This window comes from Seriola dumerili, unplaced genomic scaffold, assembly GCF_002260705.1.
Source record: "Seriola dumerili isolate Sdu_G_001 unplaced genomic scaffold, Sdu_1.0 BDQW01000040.1, whole genome shotgun sequence".
NCBI lineage: Eukaryota > Metazoa > Chordata > Actinopteri > Carangiformes > Carangidae > Seriola > Seriola dumerili.
The window spans coordinates 4,842,638-4,866,443 of NW_019174295.1; the positions used below are offsets into that span (position 1 = coordinate 4,842,638).

At 36.7% G+C, this 23,806-nt stretch overlaps 1 protein-coding gene across 1 annotated transcript in view; it reads right to left on the reverse strand.

Annotated features, from left to right (window-relative positions):
- The window catches only part of LOC111217183 (ras-related protein Rab-32-like), an 18,768-nt gene extending 4,367 nt beyond the window's left edge, over positions 1-14,401 (reverse strand). The window contains exon 1 of the mRNA XM_022738945.1: positions 14,209-14,401. Coding sequence (XP_022594666.1) covers positions 14,209-14,401 — 193 coding nt within the window. The remainder of the gene's footprint in view (positions 1-14,208) is intronic.
- Between the last annotated feature and the right edge of the window lie 9,405 nt (positions 14,402-23,806).

The window sequence follows — 23,806 nt, forward strand, 5'->3', positions numbered from 1 at the left end:
TAATCACAATGTCCTTATGGTCACAATGTTACAGTTCCAGTGAGGGACCCTTGTTTGCATTGCTATCTCTACGCTCTGTCCCAGATGTTTCATGCCCATATCTATGGTTAACTGTCAGGCAGCAATTATGGACAAGAAGAGTAACTGAAAACAATCCACTCAGCATTACATTTGCATAAAATGTATTTGCTTGTGCCACAAGCGATATGTATGTAATTATATTATACTATATATACTATATATATAAATATGTGTATGTAACATATGATATATATATATTATATGAATGTAATTCTTAGAAGACCTGGTTGGCCCAGCGTTTTGAGATATTCCCCCAATACACACAACATACAATGGCAGTTGTATATTGAATTTGCTTCATCTGTGAAATTTCCGCTATCAGTTCTGTTTCATTGGGACTGTTTTGTTTTGGCAGAAATCCACAGACCAGGTTGCGGTGTCACCCAGTTTTTCATAGCATGTAATCCAGAACACTGACTCTTAGTACTAAATACTTTAGGGTGTTTTTTTTGGTTTGTTTGTTTGTTTTTTGTTTTTTAAATGTATTTTCTCAATGCTTTGACACCACAAAGAAATTATCTGTTTCACTAGCCCTTGTATTCAGGGGGAAGCAGCCTAGATACTATATTCTAAATACTCAAAAACTATCCTGCATCCGCTAAAGGATACCACCCAGTTAGGTTTGTATGATATTCATTTTAAAAACTGACTATTAACAAGGTTAGGTGGTCTAATACCAGAAGCATAACTAATTATGCTATAAACCATTTTAAGAGATCAATCCGTTCTAGGTTCTGCTCCTCACGATGTGCAGCAGAGCATTTGTCACCACATAATGTTGATTTTAAGCAAGCGCACCACTGTAGCCTCAACAGTTCACAAGTCATGTTGTGTGCTGTGCTTGCATGCAGTACTTGACCAACCACACTTGCAAATCCCACTCAAGAGAAATGCTTTTAGTAGACAGAACGACAGGCCCCAAAGATGGAGCCGCTTACTGCAATGCAAAATAAATCACCTGCGAACCAAACTGATTAGTCTATTAAAAAATGGGGGGGAGGGGGCTAAACGGCGGGATGAGCGAATAAGAGGGACATGCGCATCAGTGTGTGGAGCACGCGAGCAGTTTAAAAGCTGAAGAGGAAACACAGAGCTTTTGGCATCCTGGCCAAGCAGGGCCAGATTTACTACCAAAAAAAAAAAAAAAAAAAAAAAAAAAAAACTAGAGTACTGTACACCTACATCCACAGGCGTTTTTACAAGAGGGTGCGTGGAGGTGACTGGTTGATTGCTGACATGACAGCCATTTGCTTTTCTTCTTTCAGTCAGCCACCAGAAAAACAGATTACTCCTAAAGCTGCCTCCACCTGAGCACCGAACTCCATCACAGATATGAAAAAAGAGGTGTGCGTTGAACTGGGAATGTTTGGCGCCCTCTTCCAGATGGTGAATTTTGTCCTTACTGTCCTAAGCCTGGCACTGCCCCAAACAAGAAGTATCAGTATGGTAACCAAATACAAAAGCCTTCATTCAGTCCAGTCGAGTATCTCATCAAACTTTGGATATAGCCTACGGTAGATGACAAGCTCTAATTTTACCTACCAAGCAAAAATGTTTCTCCAGAAGGCAAAATGCAAGTCAGGGCTTCCCTTATCATCCTGAGCACCCCTGGGCACGCTTGTGCTTTTATAGTCCATCGTCCAGCCAGTGACAGCAGATTTACTTGAGTGTGAATCTGACGAGTAGCTTGGAAGTTCAAATATCTGGCCAAAAGATTGGGAAGGCCTTGTTTTGGCCCTCCCTTTACGCCTAGCTGATTTGAGAGTGATAAGGGCTTCAAGCACAAGTAAGTTTTGAACCATTTTGTGCTGAGGTGAAAACGAAGATGCATTAGAGTTTTCTTTACCACAGAATATAAAAGATTTCAAGAGGCATGCTTTATGTTGTGACAGCAGCTGTGCAAAAGTCTGATGCGGGTTTTCAAAACATTACTGTCTGAAAGAAGTTGATTTTGTTTTGCCATTGATTGCAGGGGTTGATTTTAGTTAATTAACTCTCTTGAAAGTTTGCTGCTGCTCCAATCAGTGTGTTAATGTGGAAAGATGTTGCTCAGGAGGTAGTCAAACCCACAGAGAATTTTCACCTGACTCAGTAGTCAACACTTCAGCTCTTTTTTAAGGAGTGGATTATTGTTTTCCAGCTCATTGTTTTTGGTGACGAGTACATTTACTGCCATCACTGTTCCAGGGTAGCAAGGCTATGTGTTTAACTTAGCTGCATGGTTCTAAGAAGCTAGCGCTAAAACATAATCTACCTCATCAGCAATTCATTTGTATTTACCAGATTTTAAAAGATTTAAAAAGGGAGTGTTAAAATAATTTATACTCACCCTCCTGCGGCATTTAGGAAAAAATACAATTCCCTCCACCATCATTAGCAAATCTCATCTTTAGTCTTCATTAGAGAAAAGAAGCTATTTCTTATCAAACAACCATAATTAATAATGCATCCCAAGTTGAACTTTTAAAAGCCTTGTTCCCACTGTAAAACTGCACATATGCACCTAAGAACAGTCTCAGTCCCAGAAACTACATTTCCCCATTTTATACATGATCCACTACATGATCTAAAAACAATCATGTAGCCTAAAATGTCAGTTTTTTAGCTTTCAAATAAATTTCAGGTATTATGTGCATTCTTTGTGTTCCTATAACCAGTTGCTGATATTTTCAGGTGTGGTTTTCATTCTATCTGATATTTCATAAAAAAAAAACATCCCTGTTAAAATTAAACGACTATGACCTGGCCACAGGATTGTACCTTGGCTTTCACCGATGCATGCTGGACAATGCTCTAACACCCACTGAGCTAAATAGGTGAAGAGAAATGTATATTAAAAGGTGGAAAGATTAGATGACTGGGAATTTAAAAAAAAAAAAGCGTTTATTGTATTTTTTGGCCTACAGATACTTCCCTTTTCTCTTTTTGCAACTGTTGCTACATGTCATATTATTAATTTTCTCTATAGACATACTTTAATTGTCACCTAATCCAAAAATTATACTAATGGTTAACAAGCATCTCTTGTTATTGCGTATACAACGTGTGCAGTGTTTTTAAGTATGATAAGTTTTATAGTTTGTAACAACTCTGAACAAAAAAAATGGCATGAACAGACTTGAGCGCCTGCTGGCAGTGATGGGAGTCATGCATAAATCCAAATGAACACGAGCGCCAAATAATCAGTGAAAAGGGGATATTAAAATGTCAACATTCAAGTCTGCCAAACAAGTTACAATGACAAATAATATGCCGTGTTCCCTGTAAAAAGGCCTGCGCAGTGCAATTTCTATTCTTTTGGAGATTTAAATATTAAGATTGCTGGAGCTTAGTGAACGTGGACAACAGAGTTAAGTATGATTACAGAAATAAATAGATTAGATGAGAGCCTGCGTGGTGGGGAGTGACAGGTTTAATCCAACCGTACATGGAGTGTTACCTTTCTGAAGTAGAAAGTAGATGAAAATAGTATCCAGGGCGTTATGTGCTGAAAAGCCCCTGGGAAGCTTTATTCCCAGGCTGACCTAATCAGACTGTTTGAAGTGAGCGTTTGAGCCTCAGGTGGGCGGCACAGGAGAGCCCTCAGAGGAGTGAGGACAACGGAGTGGAACATGATTCATAAGTAAAGAACTATGATGCCACTAGGACATGAAGTTTTATGAGTTGTTTTCTAATAATCTGTCCCCATCCGAGGTGGGCCACTAAGAGGTATTGGTGTTTGGACCATAACGTAATTTATGCATGACAAGAGTTGTATTAATCTTAGATTTTATTTCTAAAAGTATTTTTTTAATGAGATAATTTATTTTGAGTCACAAAACTAGTAGAATGACATAAACATTTTGGAACTGGTCCAGATGTACTGTAAAAAAAAAAAGACAACAACAAAAAAAAACAGATAAAAAATAAATCGACACGACCCTTCTTTAATCGTGATTCATGCCAGGCCAAAGACGGAGACAGAAATAATCCCAATACAGTTAATTATAATTTATGACATATATGCTTCCTTACAGTTATATCAGGTTTCTTACCATATATAGTGTCACCTAAATAAGGAGATATATAATCATCACATTATATACATCTTTTGGATATATGAAGATCATATATTCCCTATGACATATGAAATACCCATAGTAAAAATAAATAATAGATAATAAATAATAATAAAAATTCTAAATATCTTTATGATGATGAGAATAATGAAAGTATAACATGTGTGACCATTGCATGTTAATGATATACATTTAATTTATATATATAAATATATATATATGCACGTATTAAAAACAAACAACATTATCTGTATTTAAATAAACTCTATATGCTTATATATTTTTTATTAATTTCTCATTCATTTTAAACGATTGTCTACTTCCCATTCTGAAGTAAAAAAATGTCTCAGGACTTTTGGACCCTCTCTTTACATTAAAGTATACAACATTTATTGACAGGCTGTGGGATGATATACATTTAGGATGTAAACATATACCTACAGATATAATAATACAATGAATATGTCAATATATGAAAAAGTTGCAACCTATTTTTCATATGTTTGTAATATAATTTTTGGCATTTGTTTCTATTATTAACCATATATTTCATAATATGGGAAATTCAATGTATGTACATGCGGTATGGGAAGATGTGACATTCTTTTCCATTAATATGTTCATATTTTCATGAAATCTAAATTTTGTAAGAAGTGGTGCATAAACCTCATTTTGCACTCTATTGTATATATATATATCATATTTATATGATATATTATATTATATTTATATATATTTTACTTATATGTATATAAGGTATATATATATATATATATGATAGTAATATATAATATAATATAATATATATTATCATATAAACTCACTCTATTTCATTCTTTGTTTGTTTGCTCCAGCTCACGTTCCGACGTGTCTGAACCTGTATCGAGAGCAGAGGAGAAGTGGCAGGTTATCCCGTCATTGTTGCCACATCAGCACCTGTCTCTCAACAACGTCATTGATGACAGCTGTGTACATGTTGACTATTACTCACAGCTGTGGCTATATATAGCACCTGTATTATTTATTAATTTCATCACAAGTAGGCCTTTCAACCATTAAAAACGGTGGTGATAAGCTCTTATTATCATTATTTATTAAATGTCAAACAGATAATCAAGTCATATCAACTGGTAGCACTGTCATTCAAATCAGACTTTACAAAAAACTGCATTACAGAAAGATTGAATAAATAGAAAAAAAGATTCAATGAAATAAAATGACGTTCCAATGTAAATAAATTTAGAAAAATAAGAAAAATGACCATACACAAGATACCTTCATCAAATTTAAGGTTTATAAAAATGAGCCTTTGACTGAATATTTTACGAGATTGAGGCTGTAAAAAAAAAATGTTTGATTAATATTATAATAATATATAATTAATATATCTAATAATATAATTGTGTGGAGAAACGGCTGAGTGCATGTGCATACACATCTTATCATCTGCCCCAGGGCCTGGGTTTTCTCATGAGCATTTTGTCTCATCAGTGTTCCCCTACACTGTATGGATTTCCTGAAGCCCTTGTTCTGACCTGCCTTTTGACACGACAAGACTCTGTTTTACTGTAAGCACAATACCAGTCCGGTTTGCACCGATGTGTAACAGTAAATCCTTTAAAATCAATCCACCTCCCTTTTATAAAGATGTTAATTGTCAGAAAAAGACATATCTTTTTTTTTCCAATATTTCTCTGTATTACTTTTCTAAGCAAGACAACAACACATGAACACAGGAGGGAACAAAAGTCAGGAGAGGTGTTTGTAGCTGCAGGGGGTTTTCTGGAATCAGAGTAGCAAGCTGCTTCCTAAATGCAGAGTCCAGTCCTGGAAAACCCTACCTGAGCCAGGAGAAATACACCCCCACCCCACCCCACCCCCCACCCCCAAACCAGTCATGATTCCCCCGTCTGTGTTGTTGCTTTATGGTGGCAACATTTCAAGATGCGTCTGACACATTCTTCTGGTGGGCAGTCGGGCTTCCGATCTGGGCTAGGGCGGGCCACACAGTGCAAACACACAAGTGCAAGACCGCAGTTGTGCTTTGTGAACTCAAGTCCCAAAATCTGACAAGCCGGCTGAGTAAGGAAAAGAACCCCCAAAGGGAAAAGGCTTGGCTTGCCAAAAAAAATACTGAATTGTCATCTGAAGTCACAGAGCATTCTTAATTAGCCTGAAATCAGCCTAAAACTGTCTCTCAGAGTGAAGCAAGACAAACGAATTTAATTACTTTTTTGAAACATTTGGCACAGATTACACCACATTCTGAGATATTTTCCAGTTCTTTTGGATTTAAGCCATTCCTGGCTTCGCCTTGTCACCATTTACTCAGGCTGTTAATAAACTTAGGCATTAATGAGCCAATGCTTTTCTTTTGTTTCCTGTCTCTACTGTCGTGTCTCTCTTCATGAATGCAACATAACCTTTCCTTTTATTTCCGTGCAATTGGACCCTACTCAAAGATACTGGGAGGAAATCTTATCTATGTTCTTTTTGAAAATGCCGTTCTCCGTAGTCCTGGAGGAACCTGGTGATTCTATTCTTTTAGTATTTTAACCCTGTGTCTCTTACAAAAAAAGGCAGCGCAACACGGGTGCACAGCGTACATACAGTGAAAGCAGTCCAACACAGCTCATGGTTCTGCAGAGATAAGACAAAACAATGACCTTCTTTTAGCTATGCTGACTGTTGTGTGTGGACAAAAGTGGAGGGCACAGAGAGAACTGTGACATTGAATGAGTTGAATGAATTAAACTGTTCATGAATGAAAATGAATGAATGGCATATGCGAAGACGGTTGCTCCGTGATATGCAGGCTGCAGGAAAGCAAGGACGGGTCCAGTGATATTGTAAAGGGCTGGAGTGTTACATTATTAGAAACATTTTCCGCAAAAAATCTCGAACCATTTTTTCAATTAAAACATAAACGAATAGATGAGGATGAGAAGATAACACGCTTTCATGTCTTGTACGAGTAATGTGGAACGCTTGGGACAAGGAGAAGACTATGCTTACGTATAGGATAAGTATTAAAGATAAATTATTTAAGATTCACAAAATTATAATTACAAATCAATAATTGCAGGGCAACCACCCTGTTACCTGGTTAATGACTAAAGCCTAAGCCTTAACCGTCTCCTGGCTCCAGCTGCATATTTGAACATTTTGGTTAAGTAATCTCATTCCTTTAAGGCATTGCTGCTATAATAGATTTTTTTTATGACGTATATGTAATTCGGTGGAAAAACATTTACTTAGTGCAACAGTAGCTTAGCAAGCAGTAAAGTTGTTAGTTGAAGCTGTTCTTTGCTACTATGTATTACACAATGTAAAATGCTAATGACTTAGGACTAAGTTGAAATAAATGTCAAGATTTGCCTGGAATACAACCTGATATTATGGCACACAGTGCTGTGCTATATAAATATACAAGCATGGCGTTTATGTTGGTGGGACTTGTTCCATAGATTGTAGGATAAAAAACGTGATGTCTGCTATTATTTGGGCACAACCCAGGAATGTCCAGCCCAAATGTGACTTTGAGACGTTCTATTTTTACTTGCAACTCAGCCAGAACCAGAGCAAGGAAAGTGACCTGTGCTTAAGTGGTTCTCGTTTTAACTTGAGAGATGAACCTGAACAGACACACACACACATGCCCCCTGTCTTTTTAGCCTTTAACGTCAACGCCAACGTCATGCAGATATGTGCACCCTAGGCGTCCAAGCATATATAAAATCCTTACTAGTGGAGTAGTTTAGTACAGTATAAATGTCTATTGATCAATTCTGTTCACCTACAGAATTGCAGACACCAGCACAAAATTAGTTTTTTCTGGAGTGAGCATTATGCATTTGGAATTTGGCCTCTTGTGTACAGATGAATTTAATCTATTTCGGAATTATTATACAAAAACAAACTGTTTCATAATCCACTCTTGCAAGCATGTCCAGCTTAATCACAAACACATAGCTATAGAACTGACAGGGTGTCTCCTGTTCAGCATTCCAGAAATGAGGACATGGAGGGAAATCTGAAAACCTGCATTGCACCAAATTAGGTACTCAAGGTTAGTTAATACAGAGACACACCACACTAATGGCACCGAGATGCGCTACAGCACATCTACTCGACACACCACACAACACACGACACTATACAACACACATCACATCACAAACACAAGAACACAAACAAACAACAGACTATCTTTGCCAATCTTATCACAAATGATCTGTTAAGATTTCTTAGTTCTTAATCCACCAACCCTCCGGGCATCTACAGATACTCAAAGTTCTCAGCTGAGTGTTTCCTTCTTATCTCTTTCCAGATTTCCTGCAGCCGGTAGCGCTGTGTTGCAGACGGGTACGGTGTTTCTCTGATGCTACTAGCTGAGACCCATAATAGAGAGAGTAGCTGTTCGCTTTCTCTCCCACCTTGCCTCAATGTCACTCGCGAGGCAGGTCCAGCCAGTGCTGCGTGGCTCGTGGATAGTAGAACGAACCTGCCCCACTTGCGTTCTCCTCTACGTACACTATTGATTTGTCAGGGCGATTCTTTATGAAGATGAGACTCACCCTGAACTTGGACAGCCACGTGCTCTTGCTACCCTATGTTGCAGGGAGTCACCTTTGGAAAGAAGAAAAAACAGAATTACCATGACGGTTGACCCAAAAACCATACTGCAGGACAAAGAATGCAAGCTCACAACAGCCTGGGGAGATACAGAGTTGTCAAAACAGAGGAGGAGACACAGGGAGAAGGATTGACAACAACAATTGGAGCGAAGGGATGTAGACTCTGTTATATCTAAACGAATTAAATATCGAGACCAGTGCTTGAGGGCTAACACACCAAAACATATGACCCCTTAACTTTATTGCCACAAGTCTTATTGTAACCACCGATTCCTCCTAAAGCTACATCAACGTTTCATTTATGATGTATTCCCAATATTGCCGTGCTTACAACAATGCGCATAAACGTCTAGAACAACAAAACATATACGTATTAGGAGAGCCGTCAATACACTTAATTTGAAAGGACTGCAAGCTTGTAGTTTGGCTAAGGTCATCCGGATAAAATAAGGTATTTGTGGATAGAATAAAACGAACTCCAACGATCCATCCCGTAACAGTGACCTCTGTATGAATTATTACCAACCATAATAATTATTAGATATATCTACATGCCATAAAGAGGATGAAATCAAACCACTTGTGTATATGTTAAATTCGCAAAGGCATCAATTGCAGTCTGACGGGGGTTTGTGGATGCATATACATTCATGTGTCAAATAACCACTATTATTTACGTATTTATCTAGGTTAGTTACTGCCTCACTCTAAAATATGACTCAGACTCCACTGATCGATGCGACGTGGAACATACAAAGCTCAGCACAGAGCATGACATGTGTGGAAGTGGAAAGCCTAGTGTTAATCCATATTTCTGCAATATCCTTCAACATCTACACAGTCCAAACAAACAACCCTTCAACAGTATCTACCTACGCTCGCATAGCATTAACTCAAACACACAAATGTAGCATCGAGAGAAGCCTGACGGAGACATGACATCGCTACAATACGACTGGGACACCACAACCACAGCGTGCCTAATGTTACACTTAGTGAGATAAAGCTCCAAGGCTGCGATCACCTAGAATACTTATTCTGACTATCAACAGAGTCTTTTCGTAACTCTGCGATCATAAGCGTTTCCTTATCACTCGACTGTGTGAATTATATGTGCTTGCGTCAACGTACTGGTTATGAGAATAGGGCACCTGTAATCCATTACCAGTACTATACGATGCTATCTTGACTAAAAAGGATAGTCAAAGTGACCAAGTGCATGCTCTCTATGTGTCGTCTATTGTTGCTACCTGTAACGTTTGCGTGCCAAAATGGAAAAGTTCTAGCAGACGCCTTCGCACGTCACCACATCAACACAATCCTAGGTGGCTGTTCGTCTGTCTAGCACTGCCTTGAACCTTAACAGTGCAGGCTAACGCGTAGAACTGATTTCATAGGCTCCATTAAACGAACGGCACACTAGCATCAGCCTCCGATATGTGAAGGTGCCAATAAGCTTAAGAAAAAGATAGTATTAAAAAAACATGTATTTGCGCAAGTCAGCTAAACTTCACTCACCACATGCTCTGTGCTTGTGAATACGTACCCTAACAGAATCCCCCCGCTTCAACGTCCTGCTATGCGTGATTACAAATGAAATGAGTGGTATGCCGGATCCAGGTGTCGTTACTGCACAAGATAAATTAACACAACGGAACACGCTAACTTTAACTACTTCACTATCGAACACCTCATAACGAGTCTCTCACAATACCTAACTCCTCTGAGAGAGTGCTCGTCACCTTTATCTATGTAATAAAGACAAACATTGTGAACAGATATATGATATACCGAGTAATGAGTGCCAGGAAGCTTCACAAAGACTATGTATCAGCAACTGTGCGAACTAGAGAAGACCTGCATGAAGAGCAGCAGGTTTATCTAATAAAGCAAGCACAAATATAGCTAGAACCATTCTGTATCAAGTACATGAGCAAGACGATTCACTTAGTAGTTGAGATGTTATAAATCAAAAGTACAAAGTGAAATGCTATCAAGAGGAGAAGATCACGAAGTGTAGTAAAGAGACTAAGGTGTTGTGGCTCACCTTTCTGCGAGCAACTATACAGTTCATACTTCTGCTAATGGCTCTCAGGTGAAATATACACAGTAGATAACGACCACCTCGCCATCCAAAACAGTGCATTCACATTTGGGAAACATCAACGCACATCGATATAATAATACTGTTAGTTTCATCACTTTCCATAAAAACCCTCCTTGCCACACATTTGTCGATGGCCAAAAAGCTCTCTGACAAGAGTTCTTAGTCACATTCCTCGTTTAGGCATCTTTACTTACAGACGAGTGGACACTTATAATATAAGAGAATAGTGCCAACATAACCTCGGTGGTAATTAGTATTAAGTGGTTACTTAGACCTTGTGCAAATAAGCCAATGCCGTACGACAGTGTGAAAGCTAAGTCATTTGGCATAAACCAATGTGCTCTAGTGATAGTACATGTCCACATAAGAAAGTGTTATGGGAAAGCCTGACGTTAGAAGAGAAGACTTTCTCTCTCACTCATGAACCTCAGTAAATGCATAACGTATTCATATTCTCCTATACTTAAAAATATTCTTGCCCCATTACTCTCTCTCAAACCTACCGCGAAAATAAACCCTATTTCATTAACAACTGAAGTGCATTCTTTGGAGATTATGACCTCCACATAAAGTTGAAAAACTCAAACAGCTCTCTCCAGTCCAAGCGCATCTGTTTTTATACATATACATTCGGATACGATAAAGGGGTGTTTCTGAACAGCTGAATCCTATTCTACGCGCATCTGAAGGCAAGCTTGCAGTGTTTTGCTTTCTGAGATTTATGGAAAAAGCTTTCTGAAAAGAGCATGTAGAACCATTAACGCTCCACTGAAACCCAAACTCCTCACTCTGGATGTGCAGGTTTTCCAGGCTTTTTTAAACTCATTTTAAAAGACACAATCAGAAACCCATCATATACTATATATATATTATATATTAGTGGCGACCAAAAAGTTTCTCTCCTCCTTTTCTCACAACACACACATTCACACAACCTCAAAACAACCTGTCAGAGGTTGATGGAGGACTAAAGTGAAATTCAATGTGTGGATAAAGCACATTAATTCTTTGGCAAATCGCTGTTCGTGGTATGGCAAATAATGAACGCACATTTCATGCAATGTGGGCCCAATTCAAGTCCAACCATCAAAACAATCCGCTGCTCAGACTCTCTTTCTGCATTGACACCATCCAAGCGAGAAAGAATACCTTGAGGTGAAGGTTTTTTAGGTGAATGGCAGATTCTATGAATTGAAAGATGGACCAAACAAGGCTGACTGACACCTCGATTAACTCCGTGAACACTCTTAATTCTTAAACCCTTCTCAAGTAAGCTTGATATATGATTAATTGTTAGCGATAATATCATATCATGTATTTAATATTTTGTTAACCCTTTGACAATTTTTTTGGCGAACAACACATATTATAATTGCTCCTTAGATGGAGCGAAGCTATAGCAGAGTGCCCAGACCAACAACATTAAATAAATTGGGTTAATCCACTCTAATGTCGTATGGTGTAAAGAACCTCAAAGAACTAAGAGAAGCCTCAGCCAATATACAGCACTCAGCTTATGCATAAAACGAGCTGACCAAGACAATATGGTCGAGAATTGAGCCTTCTTAATAAGCATAGTGTGTTTGTGTGTTAGTGCCGAGTATGGTAAAAAATACCTATCATGTTACAAGTTAGTAGGTTCCTCAAGATTAGTAGAAGGGTACAGGCCATTAGACAGATGTTAGATGTGAAGAACTTATTGTCGGTCAGCAGGTGAACCAAGGCTAGCATGTGCACGCTTACACTCACGCGGCGTTTCGCAGATTCGACATTGTGGTCCGAAACAAAGTCAGATCTAGATGGTTGCTGTTTACGACGCAGGACTAATCCGAACGGTAAGAGCGGATGAGATGCCAGATATTCGAATATTGATTCTTCTCACCATTTATAGTTGCAACAGCCACAGAGCAAAATAGGCGGTTATCAAACCTCAAACACGGCGGTGACGGCCTGAGAACAAGCAAGAAAAAAGCCCTACCAACTCCTCCTAAGGATCGCCACTTGTTCTCTCTTTACACAGCCTTTGAAATGTTCTTGTTAGAGAGGAACAAACAGGTAAGAGACAGTGCAGTTTAGTGCCCATACCTCCTACCTTGATCCTAGAGGTAATCGGATTGTATATTCTGGTCCAACCCAAACAGACAACCATCATACTATGTAATTCAAAAATATTCATTCAAATGAAAACTATGCGAAATCGACTAAAATAATAACTTATGATTCTTATAAAAAGCAATCAAGGAGCGCCTAGATTTAGCATAATGTGATGATAATGCGCAAATATGGCAGAAAGTAAGACTTTATGGATAGGCAAAGTAATGTAGATGGTGTGTATTCATGCATTTTGTGTACCTCATGAGTGCCCTGGATTTCCGTTGTCATGGCCATTTACATCCAAAAGTGAAGTTTGGAGACATTAACTAGTGGATCCTACAATGATGCTTTACAGTCAATATATTTTTGGTGCACCTATATCATTAGATGGTTAATCTCAGTGGAGTGTCCTGTGACTCAGAATCCACCTAGAGGTGTCACAATAACCTTTTATGACACCGCACCAAATAAGTCTGTGGTCAATTTGATCGGAGTGCACAACTCACTTGTAGCGATGACCAATATGCCCATACTGATGACAGTGCACTCAGGGAATGTCCGGCACCAGCCATTGCCACAACACTGAAAAGCAAATCAGATCACAAACATAGACTAGCTATCTACCCACCAGATGTCACTACCAATAATGATCGCGCGAAAACAGAAATCCTGCATGATTATAGACCTCAAGGTGGAGCAATGTGAGTCTGTAATATAGTATTGCTATCCAACCTCACAAATGTCCAAAGCGGACTATCTTTCTGTAAAAATAGGTCTATTGTAACACACGCTGTCTGAAAATATTTGACCTGAGATATGACCCACCAATCTCTATGATAAATATGACGTAACATGATAAACTAGTACCCCAGTTTTAACACCAAATTCTATTGTTATCATCTTGGATTCCAAACTCACTTTTGGTGTTAGTAAACAATGTGACACACTCTCTCGCATCATACTAGGAAAATACCTGACGTATCTATTAAACTTCACTCTAATCTGAAGAAACTGCATATTTCCAGAGGTAGCTCAACTAACAGCGTTTTCACCAATCTGCTGGAGTGAACAAAAGGTTTTTGTTTCCAGCAGATCCAAAAACACACCACACACACACACACACACACACACACACACACACACACACACACACACACACACACACACACACACACACACACACACACACACACACACATTTTAACTAGTAAACCTGTAAAGTTAGACAGACCTGCTATGTCCCACAGCTGTAGCCGGATCACAGTGTCATTGTTCCACTGCAGCACCTTCAGGGCGAAGTCCACCCCGATGGTGGCTCTGTAGTGCTGGGAGAAGATCTGATGGACGTACCGCTTGATGATGGACGTTTTTCCGACTCCCAAGTCCCCGATGACCAGGACTTTAAATAAAAGCTCCTGCTGCATGGCTGCAGCTCTGCAGATTAAAAAACACTCTCCCCAGAACAATTATGGAAACTTTAAGAAGGCTGCAGATGCACAGGTTTCACAGAAAAACTGTAAACTAGGTAGAGAGTAAAGTCATAGTAGAAAAAATCTTAAACTAAAGCATTTTCCTTCGTCCAAGAAAAAAAACAGCATCCAAAATCACTTAGATTTGCGAGAGAAGCGTCAAGATCGCCTGCGGTCGCTGCAGTCCTCCGCACATTAGTCTGCATCAGTTTACTGGACAGTCGACTCTCAGCTCCTGTGGGCAACTTCAGTACAACAGCCTATAACGTATGGTGCGTTCAATGACTCCTCGTAAACGAAGCTTTAAGTATCAATACCACTGTATACAGTAAATGTACTCACAGTAAAAGTACAGGAGTGTTATTAGAAAAAAAATACTATGTAAAATGACCTAATTCATAAAAAATGACTAGACTAGCCAAGCCTACCATATATTACATTATTGTATTATTATTACACATGCATCAATCTGTGAACAGCATTTTACTGTTGAAGTTGATCGAGAGCTAATATAAACTTCTCTAAATGTAACTGGCATCAGATAATACAGCTCAGGAGTTACTAATCATCTCCAATATTTAACCATTAAGTACTGATGGGCACTTTATTAGAAGGTATAACAAAAGATCATCCCAGCTAACAATTTTCGTTCTGGGAACGTTCCGCGAGTGCGAGAACGTTCGTTGGATCCCGCAGCGAACGTCCCCTTGAGGTAATTCAGGAAGGTTTTCTGGGAGGTTATTATTTGTATAACCTTAAGAGAACATCTAGCGAACGTCCCCTTAACGTCAGAGCCGGCCCTTAATGGGGTCCTAAGCAGAATTTGATTCGGCCAAGGACCTAGTTTTGGTCTCAACATTGATAGAGACACAACAACCCTGCCACCCCTGCAAAACAAAGAGATTGAATTTTTAATGCTGTCAACCAAATGGTTTATTAACATAGATCTGAATTTACATTCAGAAATGCCCATACACAAATGTAATAGATATACATGTGCTGAATCTTCATATATGAAATAAATGTCCACATGAAGTAAAATCATATGTATACAGTACAGCATATAGCTTATATGTAAAAATTACATGTGAAACCTGTTAGAAATTGGAACAATATCATATATTGACATATATGTCTAGTTAATAGAAACATGTATTTTATTATGTCTGTTTATATTATAGGTTTATATTATAGACATACATAAATATATATCCATCCCAAAGCCGGTCAGTATATGTTCATTATATATATAGAAAGACGATTATTAAGAGATTATTAATAAAATCTTAAACAAAACATATAGAATTTTAATAAGCATGTTGTTTTAATAAAGTTGAATTTTACTATGAGTATTTCATATAAAATTATATCTTCATATATCCAGAGGATGTATATATGTCATATAATATATCCTCTTATAGATGACACATATGGTAACATCACTCTTGATATAGGGACAAATATGTCATGAATATGTCAATCATACTATAGTAATGACTATTTATGTTTGAACACTTTTGGACTTTGTTTGACTATTTAAATTTGAACACTTTTTGGACTCTTATGTGTGGACATTTGTTTCATTTCCTGGTTTATTTTGTATTATTTCCCGTGTGTGTCTTGTGTTTATTTTACTTCCTGTCTTTGTACTGTTTCCCTCCTTGTTGATTGTCTGCCCCGCACTAATGTGTTTCACCTGTGTTCTATTAACCTTGCCTCCTTGCCTCCCTCCCGCCATTTCCAGTTGCTGGTCCGGAAGATTCCGGCCCCTCATTACCAGTCGGTGGTGTGTCCGACTTCAGTTCCTGATCTCAAGTCACTGGTCTGGCCGCCACCAGTTCTTTATATCCAGTCGTTGGTCCAGCTGCCTCCAGCTCCTCGAGTCTCCTCAGTGGTCTTGTCAACATCGGTTCCTGGTTCCCATTTGGCGGTCTGGCCAACTTCTGATTCCCATTTGGCGGTCCAGCCGAAACCTGCTCCTCGTATCCTGTCGACGGCCTGGCTGCCTCCTGCTCCTGATCTCCTGTTGGTTGGTCTGGCCGCCTCCTGCTCCTGATCCCCAGTCACTAGTCCGACCAACTCCTGCTCGCCCTCCAGAAGGGCTCCTCCTGCGACACCGGTCTCCTGCTAGCCCTCCAGAAGGGCTCCGCTTGCAACACTGGCATCCTGCTCACCCTCCAGTAAGGCTCCACCTGGCCCGCCTTGGTTGGTGCCCTCCTGCTCAGCTTCCCAAGGGGGCCAGCCATCATCTACTGGAGAAACTTGGTCTTGGATGTCGGTCTCCAGACCTTAGGGTGAAGGCAGAACCTTTGCATTCTCCCCAGTCTGTCTTGCCTCTTGGCCATCCCCCCAGATTTCCCCAGCCTGTCTGTTCAGCCTCAGGGCTGTTCCTCCGAGGTGCCCTGCCTGTCTGTCAAGCGCTCGGGCTGAACCCTTGTGAACCCCAGCTCCTTCTCTAACCCTGTTCCTCTCCTCCCTGTTCACTTCTCTGTGAAGAAGTTCATCTTGTTTATTCCTGTTTGCTGTGGAACTTCTGTATGTTTTCAGTCATGATTTTTGAAGTTTCCATGTGATTTTTACTCCAGTGTTTCCCATGTACAGATTTGATGTTTGAATATCCTTGGTTCTCCTTGTGTTTTGGTTATTGGACTTTGGTTTCCCGGCCTTGATTCTTTTCTGTATTCAAGACTTGTTTTCTTTGTTTAATAAGCTTTAAGCTACAAAACCTGGCAATTAAGGCATGAAAAAGTAAAAAAATGCAGTAAGATTTAAAAATTTCAAAAATGTCATTGTATGATGAGGCATAAACCGTTGTAGTATGGTTGAGCATGAAAATGTCCAAAAAATTCATAGTATAGAAAGGCATATAATGTTAAAAAACGCCATAGTATAATAAGGCATGAAAACGTCAAAAAAACGTCATAGTGTAGTAAGGCATAAAAATGTATAATAAGGCAACTAAAAGAACATCATAGGATAAGGAGGCATAAGACATCATAGTATAATAAGGCATAAAACGTCATAGTATAGTAAGGCATAAAACATCATAGTATAGTAAGGCATAAAAAGTCACACTATAATAAGGCATAAGACATCATAGTATAGTAAGGCATAAAAAAGTCAGAAGACGTCATAGTACAGTAAAGCATAAAAATTCACACTATATTAAGGCATAAGACATCATAGTATAGTAAGGCATAAAAAAGTCAGAAGACGTCATAGTACAGTAAAGCATAAAAATTCACACTATATTAAGGCATAAGACATCATAGTATAGTAAGGCATAAAAAAGTCAGAAGACGTCATAGTACAGTAAAGCATAAAAATTCACACTATATTAAGGCATAAGACATCATAGTATAGTAAGGCATAAAAAAGTCAGAAGACGTCATAGTACAGTAAAGCATAAAAATTCACACTATATTAAGGCATAAGACATCATAGTATAGTAAGGCATAAAAAAGTCAGAAGACGTCATAGTACAGTAAAGCATAAAAATTCACACTATATTAAGGCATAAGACATCATAGTATAGTAAGGCATAAAAAAGTCAGAAGACGTCATAGTACAGTAAAGCATAAAAATTCACACTATATTAAGGCATAAGACATCATAGTATAGTAAGGCATAAAAAAGTCAGAAGACGTCATAGTACAGTAAAGCATAAAAATTCACACTATATTAAGGCATAAGACATCATAGTATAGTAAGGCATAAAAAAGTCAGAAGACGTCATAGTACAGTAAAGCATAAAAATTCACACTATATTAAGGCATAAGACATCATAGTATAGTAAGGCATAAAAAAGTCAGAAGACGTCATAGTACAGTAAAGCATAAAAATTCACACTATATTAAGGCATAAGACATCATAGTATAGTAAGGCATAAAAAAGTCAGAAGACGTCATAGTACAGTAAAGCATAAAAATTCACACTATATTAAGGCATAAGACATCATAGTATAGTAAGGCATAAAAAAGTCAGAAGACGTCATAGTACAGTAAAGCATAAAAATTCACACTATATTAAGGCATAAGACATCATAGTATAGTAAGGCATAAAAAAGTCAGAAGACGTCATAGTACAGTAAAGCATAAAAATTCACACTATATTAAGGCATAAGACATCATAGTATAGTAAGGCATAAAAAAGTCAGAAGACGTCATAGTACAGTAAAGCATAAAAATTCACACTATATTAAGGCATAAGACATCATAGTATAGTAAGGCATAAAAAAGTCAGAAGACGTCATAGTACAGTAAAGCATAAAAATTCACACTATATTAAGGCATAAGACATCATAGTATAGTAAGGCATAAAAAAGTCAGAAGACGTCATAGTACAGTAAAGCATAAAAATTCACACTATATTAAGGCATAAGACATCATAGTATAGTAAGGCATAAAAAAGTCAGAAGACGTCATAGTACAGTAAAGCATAAAAATTCACACTATATTAAGGCATAAGACATCATAGTATAGTAAGGCATAAAAAAGTCAGAAGACGTCATAGTACAGTAAAGCATAAAAATTCACACTATATTAAGGCATAAGACATCATAGTATAGTAAGGCATAAAAACATCAAAAAACGTCATAGTATAGTAAGGCATAAAAAAGTCAGAAAACGTCATAGTACAGTAAAGCATAAAAATTCACACTATAATAAGGCATAAGACATCATAGTATAGTAAGGCATAAAAACGCCAAAAAACACCATAGTATAGTAAGGCATAACAACGTCAAAAAACGTCATCGGATATTAAGGCATAAAACGTCATAGTATAGTAAGGCATAAAAATGTCAAAAAACATCTTAGTATAGTAAGTCATAAAAACGTCAAAAAACGTCAAACAAACGTCGAAAAACGTTGTAGTATAGTAAGGCATAAAAACATCAAAAAACGTCATGGGATATTAAGGCATAAAACGTCATAGTATAGTAAGGCATAACAACGTCAAAAAACGTCATCGGATATTAAGGCATAAAACGTCATAGTATAGTAAGGCATAACAACGTCAAAAAACGTCATCGGATATTAAGGCATAAAACGTCATAGTATAGCGAGGCATAAAAACGTCAAAAAACACCATAGTAAAGTAAGGCATAAAAACGTCAAAAAACGTCATGGGATATTAAGGCATAAAACGTCATAGTATAGTGAGGCATAAAAACGTCAAAAAACATCAAACAAACGTCGAAAAACGTTATAGTATAGTGAGGCATAAAAAGTCACACTATAATAAGGCATAAAACATCATTGTTTAACAAGGCGTAAAGAAGTCAAAAAACGCCAAAAACGCCATAGTATAGTAAGTCATAAAAACGTCAAAAAACATCAAACAAACGTCGAAAAACGTTATAGTATAGTGAGGCATAAAAAGTCACACTATAATAAGGCATAAAACATCATTGTTTAATAAAGTGTAAAAAAGTAAAAAAACGTCAAAAATGCCATAGTATAGTAAAGCATAAATATGTCAAAAAACATCATAGTATAGTAAATCATAAAAATGTCAAAAAACATCATAGTATAGTAAATCATAAAAATGTGAAAAAACATCATAGTATAGTAAATCATAAAAATGTGAAAAAACGTCAATCAAACGTCGAAAAACGTTATAGTATAGTAAGGCATAAAAAAGTCAAAAAACGTCATAGTACAGTAAGGCATAAAAATTCACACTATAATAAGGCATAAGACATCATAGTATAGTAAGGCATAAAAACGTCAAAAAACACCATAGTATAGTAAGGCATAAAAACGTCAAAAAACATCATAGTACAGTAAGGCATAAAAAGTCACACTATAATAAGGAATAAAACATCATTGTTTAACAAGGTTTAAAAAAGTCAAAAAACGTCAAAAAACGCCATAGTATAGTAAGGCATAAAAACGTCAAAAAACGTAATCAGATATCAAGGCATAAAATGTCATAGTATAATAAGGCATAAAACATCAAAAAACGTCATAATATAGTAAGGCATAAAAAGTCACACTATAATAAGGCATAAAACATCATTGTTCAACAAGGTGTAAAAAAGTCAAAAAATGTAAAAAAAACCATAGTATAGTAAGGCATAAAAATGTCAATAAACATCATAGTATAGTAAGTCATAAAAACGTCAAAAAACGTCAAAAAAACGTTGAAAAATGTTATAGTATAGTGAGGCATAAAAAGTCACACTATAATAAGGCATAAAACATCATAGTATAGTAAAGCATAAAAACGTCAAAAAACGTCATTGGATATTAAGGCATAAAACGTCATAGTATAATAAGGCATAAAACGTCATAGTATAGTAAGGCATAAAAACGTCAAAAAACGCCATAGTATAGTAAGGCATGAAAACGTCAAAAAACGTCATAGTATAGTAAGGCATAAAAACATCAAAAAACATCGTAGTACAGTAAGGCATAAAAAGTCACACTATAATAAGGCATAAAACATCATTGTTTAACAAGGTTTAAAAAAGTCAAAAAACGTCAAAAACACCATAGTATAGTAAGGCATAAAAAGGTCAATGAACATCATAGTATAGTAAGTCATAAAAACGTCAAAAAACGTCAAAAAAATGTCAAAAAATGTTATAGTATAGTGAGGCATAAAAATGTCAAAAAACGTCATAGTATAGAAAGTCATAAAAACGTCAAAAAATGTCAAACAAACATCGAAAAACGTTGTAGTATAGTAAGGCATAAAAAGTCACACTATAATGAGGCATAAAACATCATAGTATAGTAAGGCATAAAAATGTCAAAAAACGCCATAGTATTGTAAGGCATAAAAACGTCAAAAAACGTAATCGGATATTAAGGCATAAAACGCCATAGTATAATAAAGCATAAAACGTCATAGTATAGTGAGGTATAAAAACATCAAAAAACGCCATAGTATAGTAAGGAATAAAAACGTCAAAAAACGTCATCAGATATTAAGGCATAAAACGTCATAGTATAATAAGGCACAAAATGTCATAGTATAGTAAGGCATAAAAACATCAAAAAACGTCATAATATAGTAAGGCATAAAAAGTCTAACCCTAACCCTAACCCCAGCTCCTTCTCTAGCCCTGTTCCTCTCCTCCCTGTTCACTTCTCTGTGAAGAAGTTCATCTTGTTTATTCCTGTTTGCTGTGGAACTTCTGTATGTTTTCAGTCATGATTTTTGAAGTTTCCATGTGATTTTTACTCCAGTGTTTCCCATGTACAGATTTGATGTTTGAATATCCTTGGTTCTCCTTGTGTTTTGGTTATTGGACTTTGGTTTCCCGGCCTGGATTCTTTTCTGTATTCAAGACATGTTTTCTTTGTTTAATAAATCGCCTTCTTTCGTAATCCTTTCGATTGTCAGCATTTGGGTCCTTTAAGCTACAAAACCTGGCAATTAAGGCATGAAAAAGTAAAAAAATGCATTAAGATGTAAAAATTTCAAAAAATGTAATTGTATGATGAGGCATAAACCATTGTAGTATGGTTAAGCATGAAAATGTCCAAAAAATTCATTGTATAGAAAGGCATATAACGTCAAAAAACGCCACAGTATAATAAGGCATAAAAATGTAAAAAAAAAAACTCAAAGAACGTCATAGGATAAGGAGGCATAAGACATCATAGTATAATAAGGCATAGAACGTCATACTATAGTAAGGCATAATAACGTCAAAAAACGTAAAAAAAAAAAGTCATAGTATAGTAAGGCATAAAACATCATAGTATAGTAAGGTATTAAAAACATCAAAAAACGTCATAGTATAGTAAGGCATAAAACATCATAGTATAGTAAGGCATTAAAAACATCAAAAAAGGTCATAGTATAGTAAGGCATAAAAATGTCAAACAACGTCATAGGATGGTAAGTCATAAAAACGTCAAAAAACGTCAAACAAACGTCGAAAAACGTTATATTATAGTAAGGCATAAAAAGTCACACTATAACAAGGCATAAAACATCATTGTTTAACAAGGCGTAAAAAAGTCAAAAAACGTCAAAAACGTCATAGTATAGTAAGGCATAAAAATGTCAAAAAACATCATAGTACAGTAAGTCATAAAAACATCAAAAAACGTCAAACAAACGTCGAAAAACGTTGTAGTATAGTAAGGCATAAAAAGTCACACTATAATAAGGCATAAAACATCATAGTATAGTAAGGCATAAAAACATCCAAAAACGCCATAGTATAGTAAGGCATAAAAACATCAAAAAACATCATCGGATATTAAGGCATAAAACGTCATAGTATAATAAGGCATAAAAGGTCATAGTATAGTAAGGCATAAAAACATCAAAAAACGTCATAATATAGTAAGGCATAAAAAGTCTAACCCTAACCCTAACCCCAGCTCCTTCTCTAGCCCTGTTCCTCTCCTCCCTGTTCACTTCTCTGTGAAGAAGTTCATCTTGTTTATTCCTGTTTGCTGTGGAACTTCTGTATGTTTTCAGTCATGATTTTTGAAGTTTCCATGTGATTTTTACTCCAGTGTTTCCCATGTACAGATTTGATGTTTGAATATCCTTGGTTCTCCTTGTGTTTTGGTTATTGGACTTTGGTTTCCCGGCCTGGATTCTTTTCTGTATTCAAGACATGTTTTCTTTGTTTAATAAATCGCCTTCTTTCGTAATCCTTTCGATTGTCAGCATTTGGGTCCTTTAAGCTACAAAACCTGGCAATTAAGGCATGAAAAAGTAAAAAAATGCATTAAGATGTAAAAATTTCAAAAAAGTAATTGTATGATGAGGCATAAACCATTGTAGTATGGTTAAGCATGAAAATGTCCAAAAAATTCATTGTATAGAAAGGCATATAACGTCAAAAAACGCCACAGTATAATAAGGCATAAAAATGTAAAAAAAAAAACTCAAAGAACGTCATAGGATAAGGAGGCATAAGACATCATAGTATAATAAGGCATAGAACGTCATACTATAGTAAGGCATAATAACGTCAAAAAACGTAAAAAAAAAAAGTCATAGTATAGTAAGGCATAAAACATCATAGTATAGTAAGGTATTAAAAACATCAAAAAACGTCATAGTATAATAAGGCATAAAACATCATAGTATAGTAAGGCATTAAAAACATCAAAAAAGGTCATAGTATAGTAAGGCATAAAAATGTCAAACAACGTCATAGGATGGTAAGTCATAAAAACGTCAAAAAACGTCAAAAACGTCATAGTATAGTAAGGCATAAAAAAGTCAAAAAACGTCATAGTACAGTAAGGCATAAAAATTCACACTATAATAAGGCATAAGACATCATAGTATAGTAAGGCATAAAAACGTCAAAAAACGCCATAGTATAGTAAGGCATAAAAAAGTCAAAAAACGTCATAGTACAGTAAGGCATAAAAATTC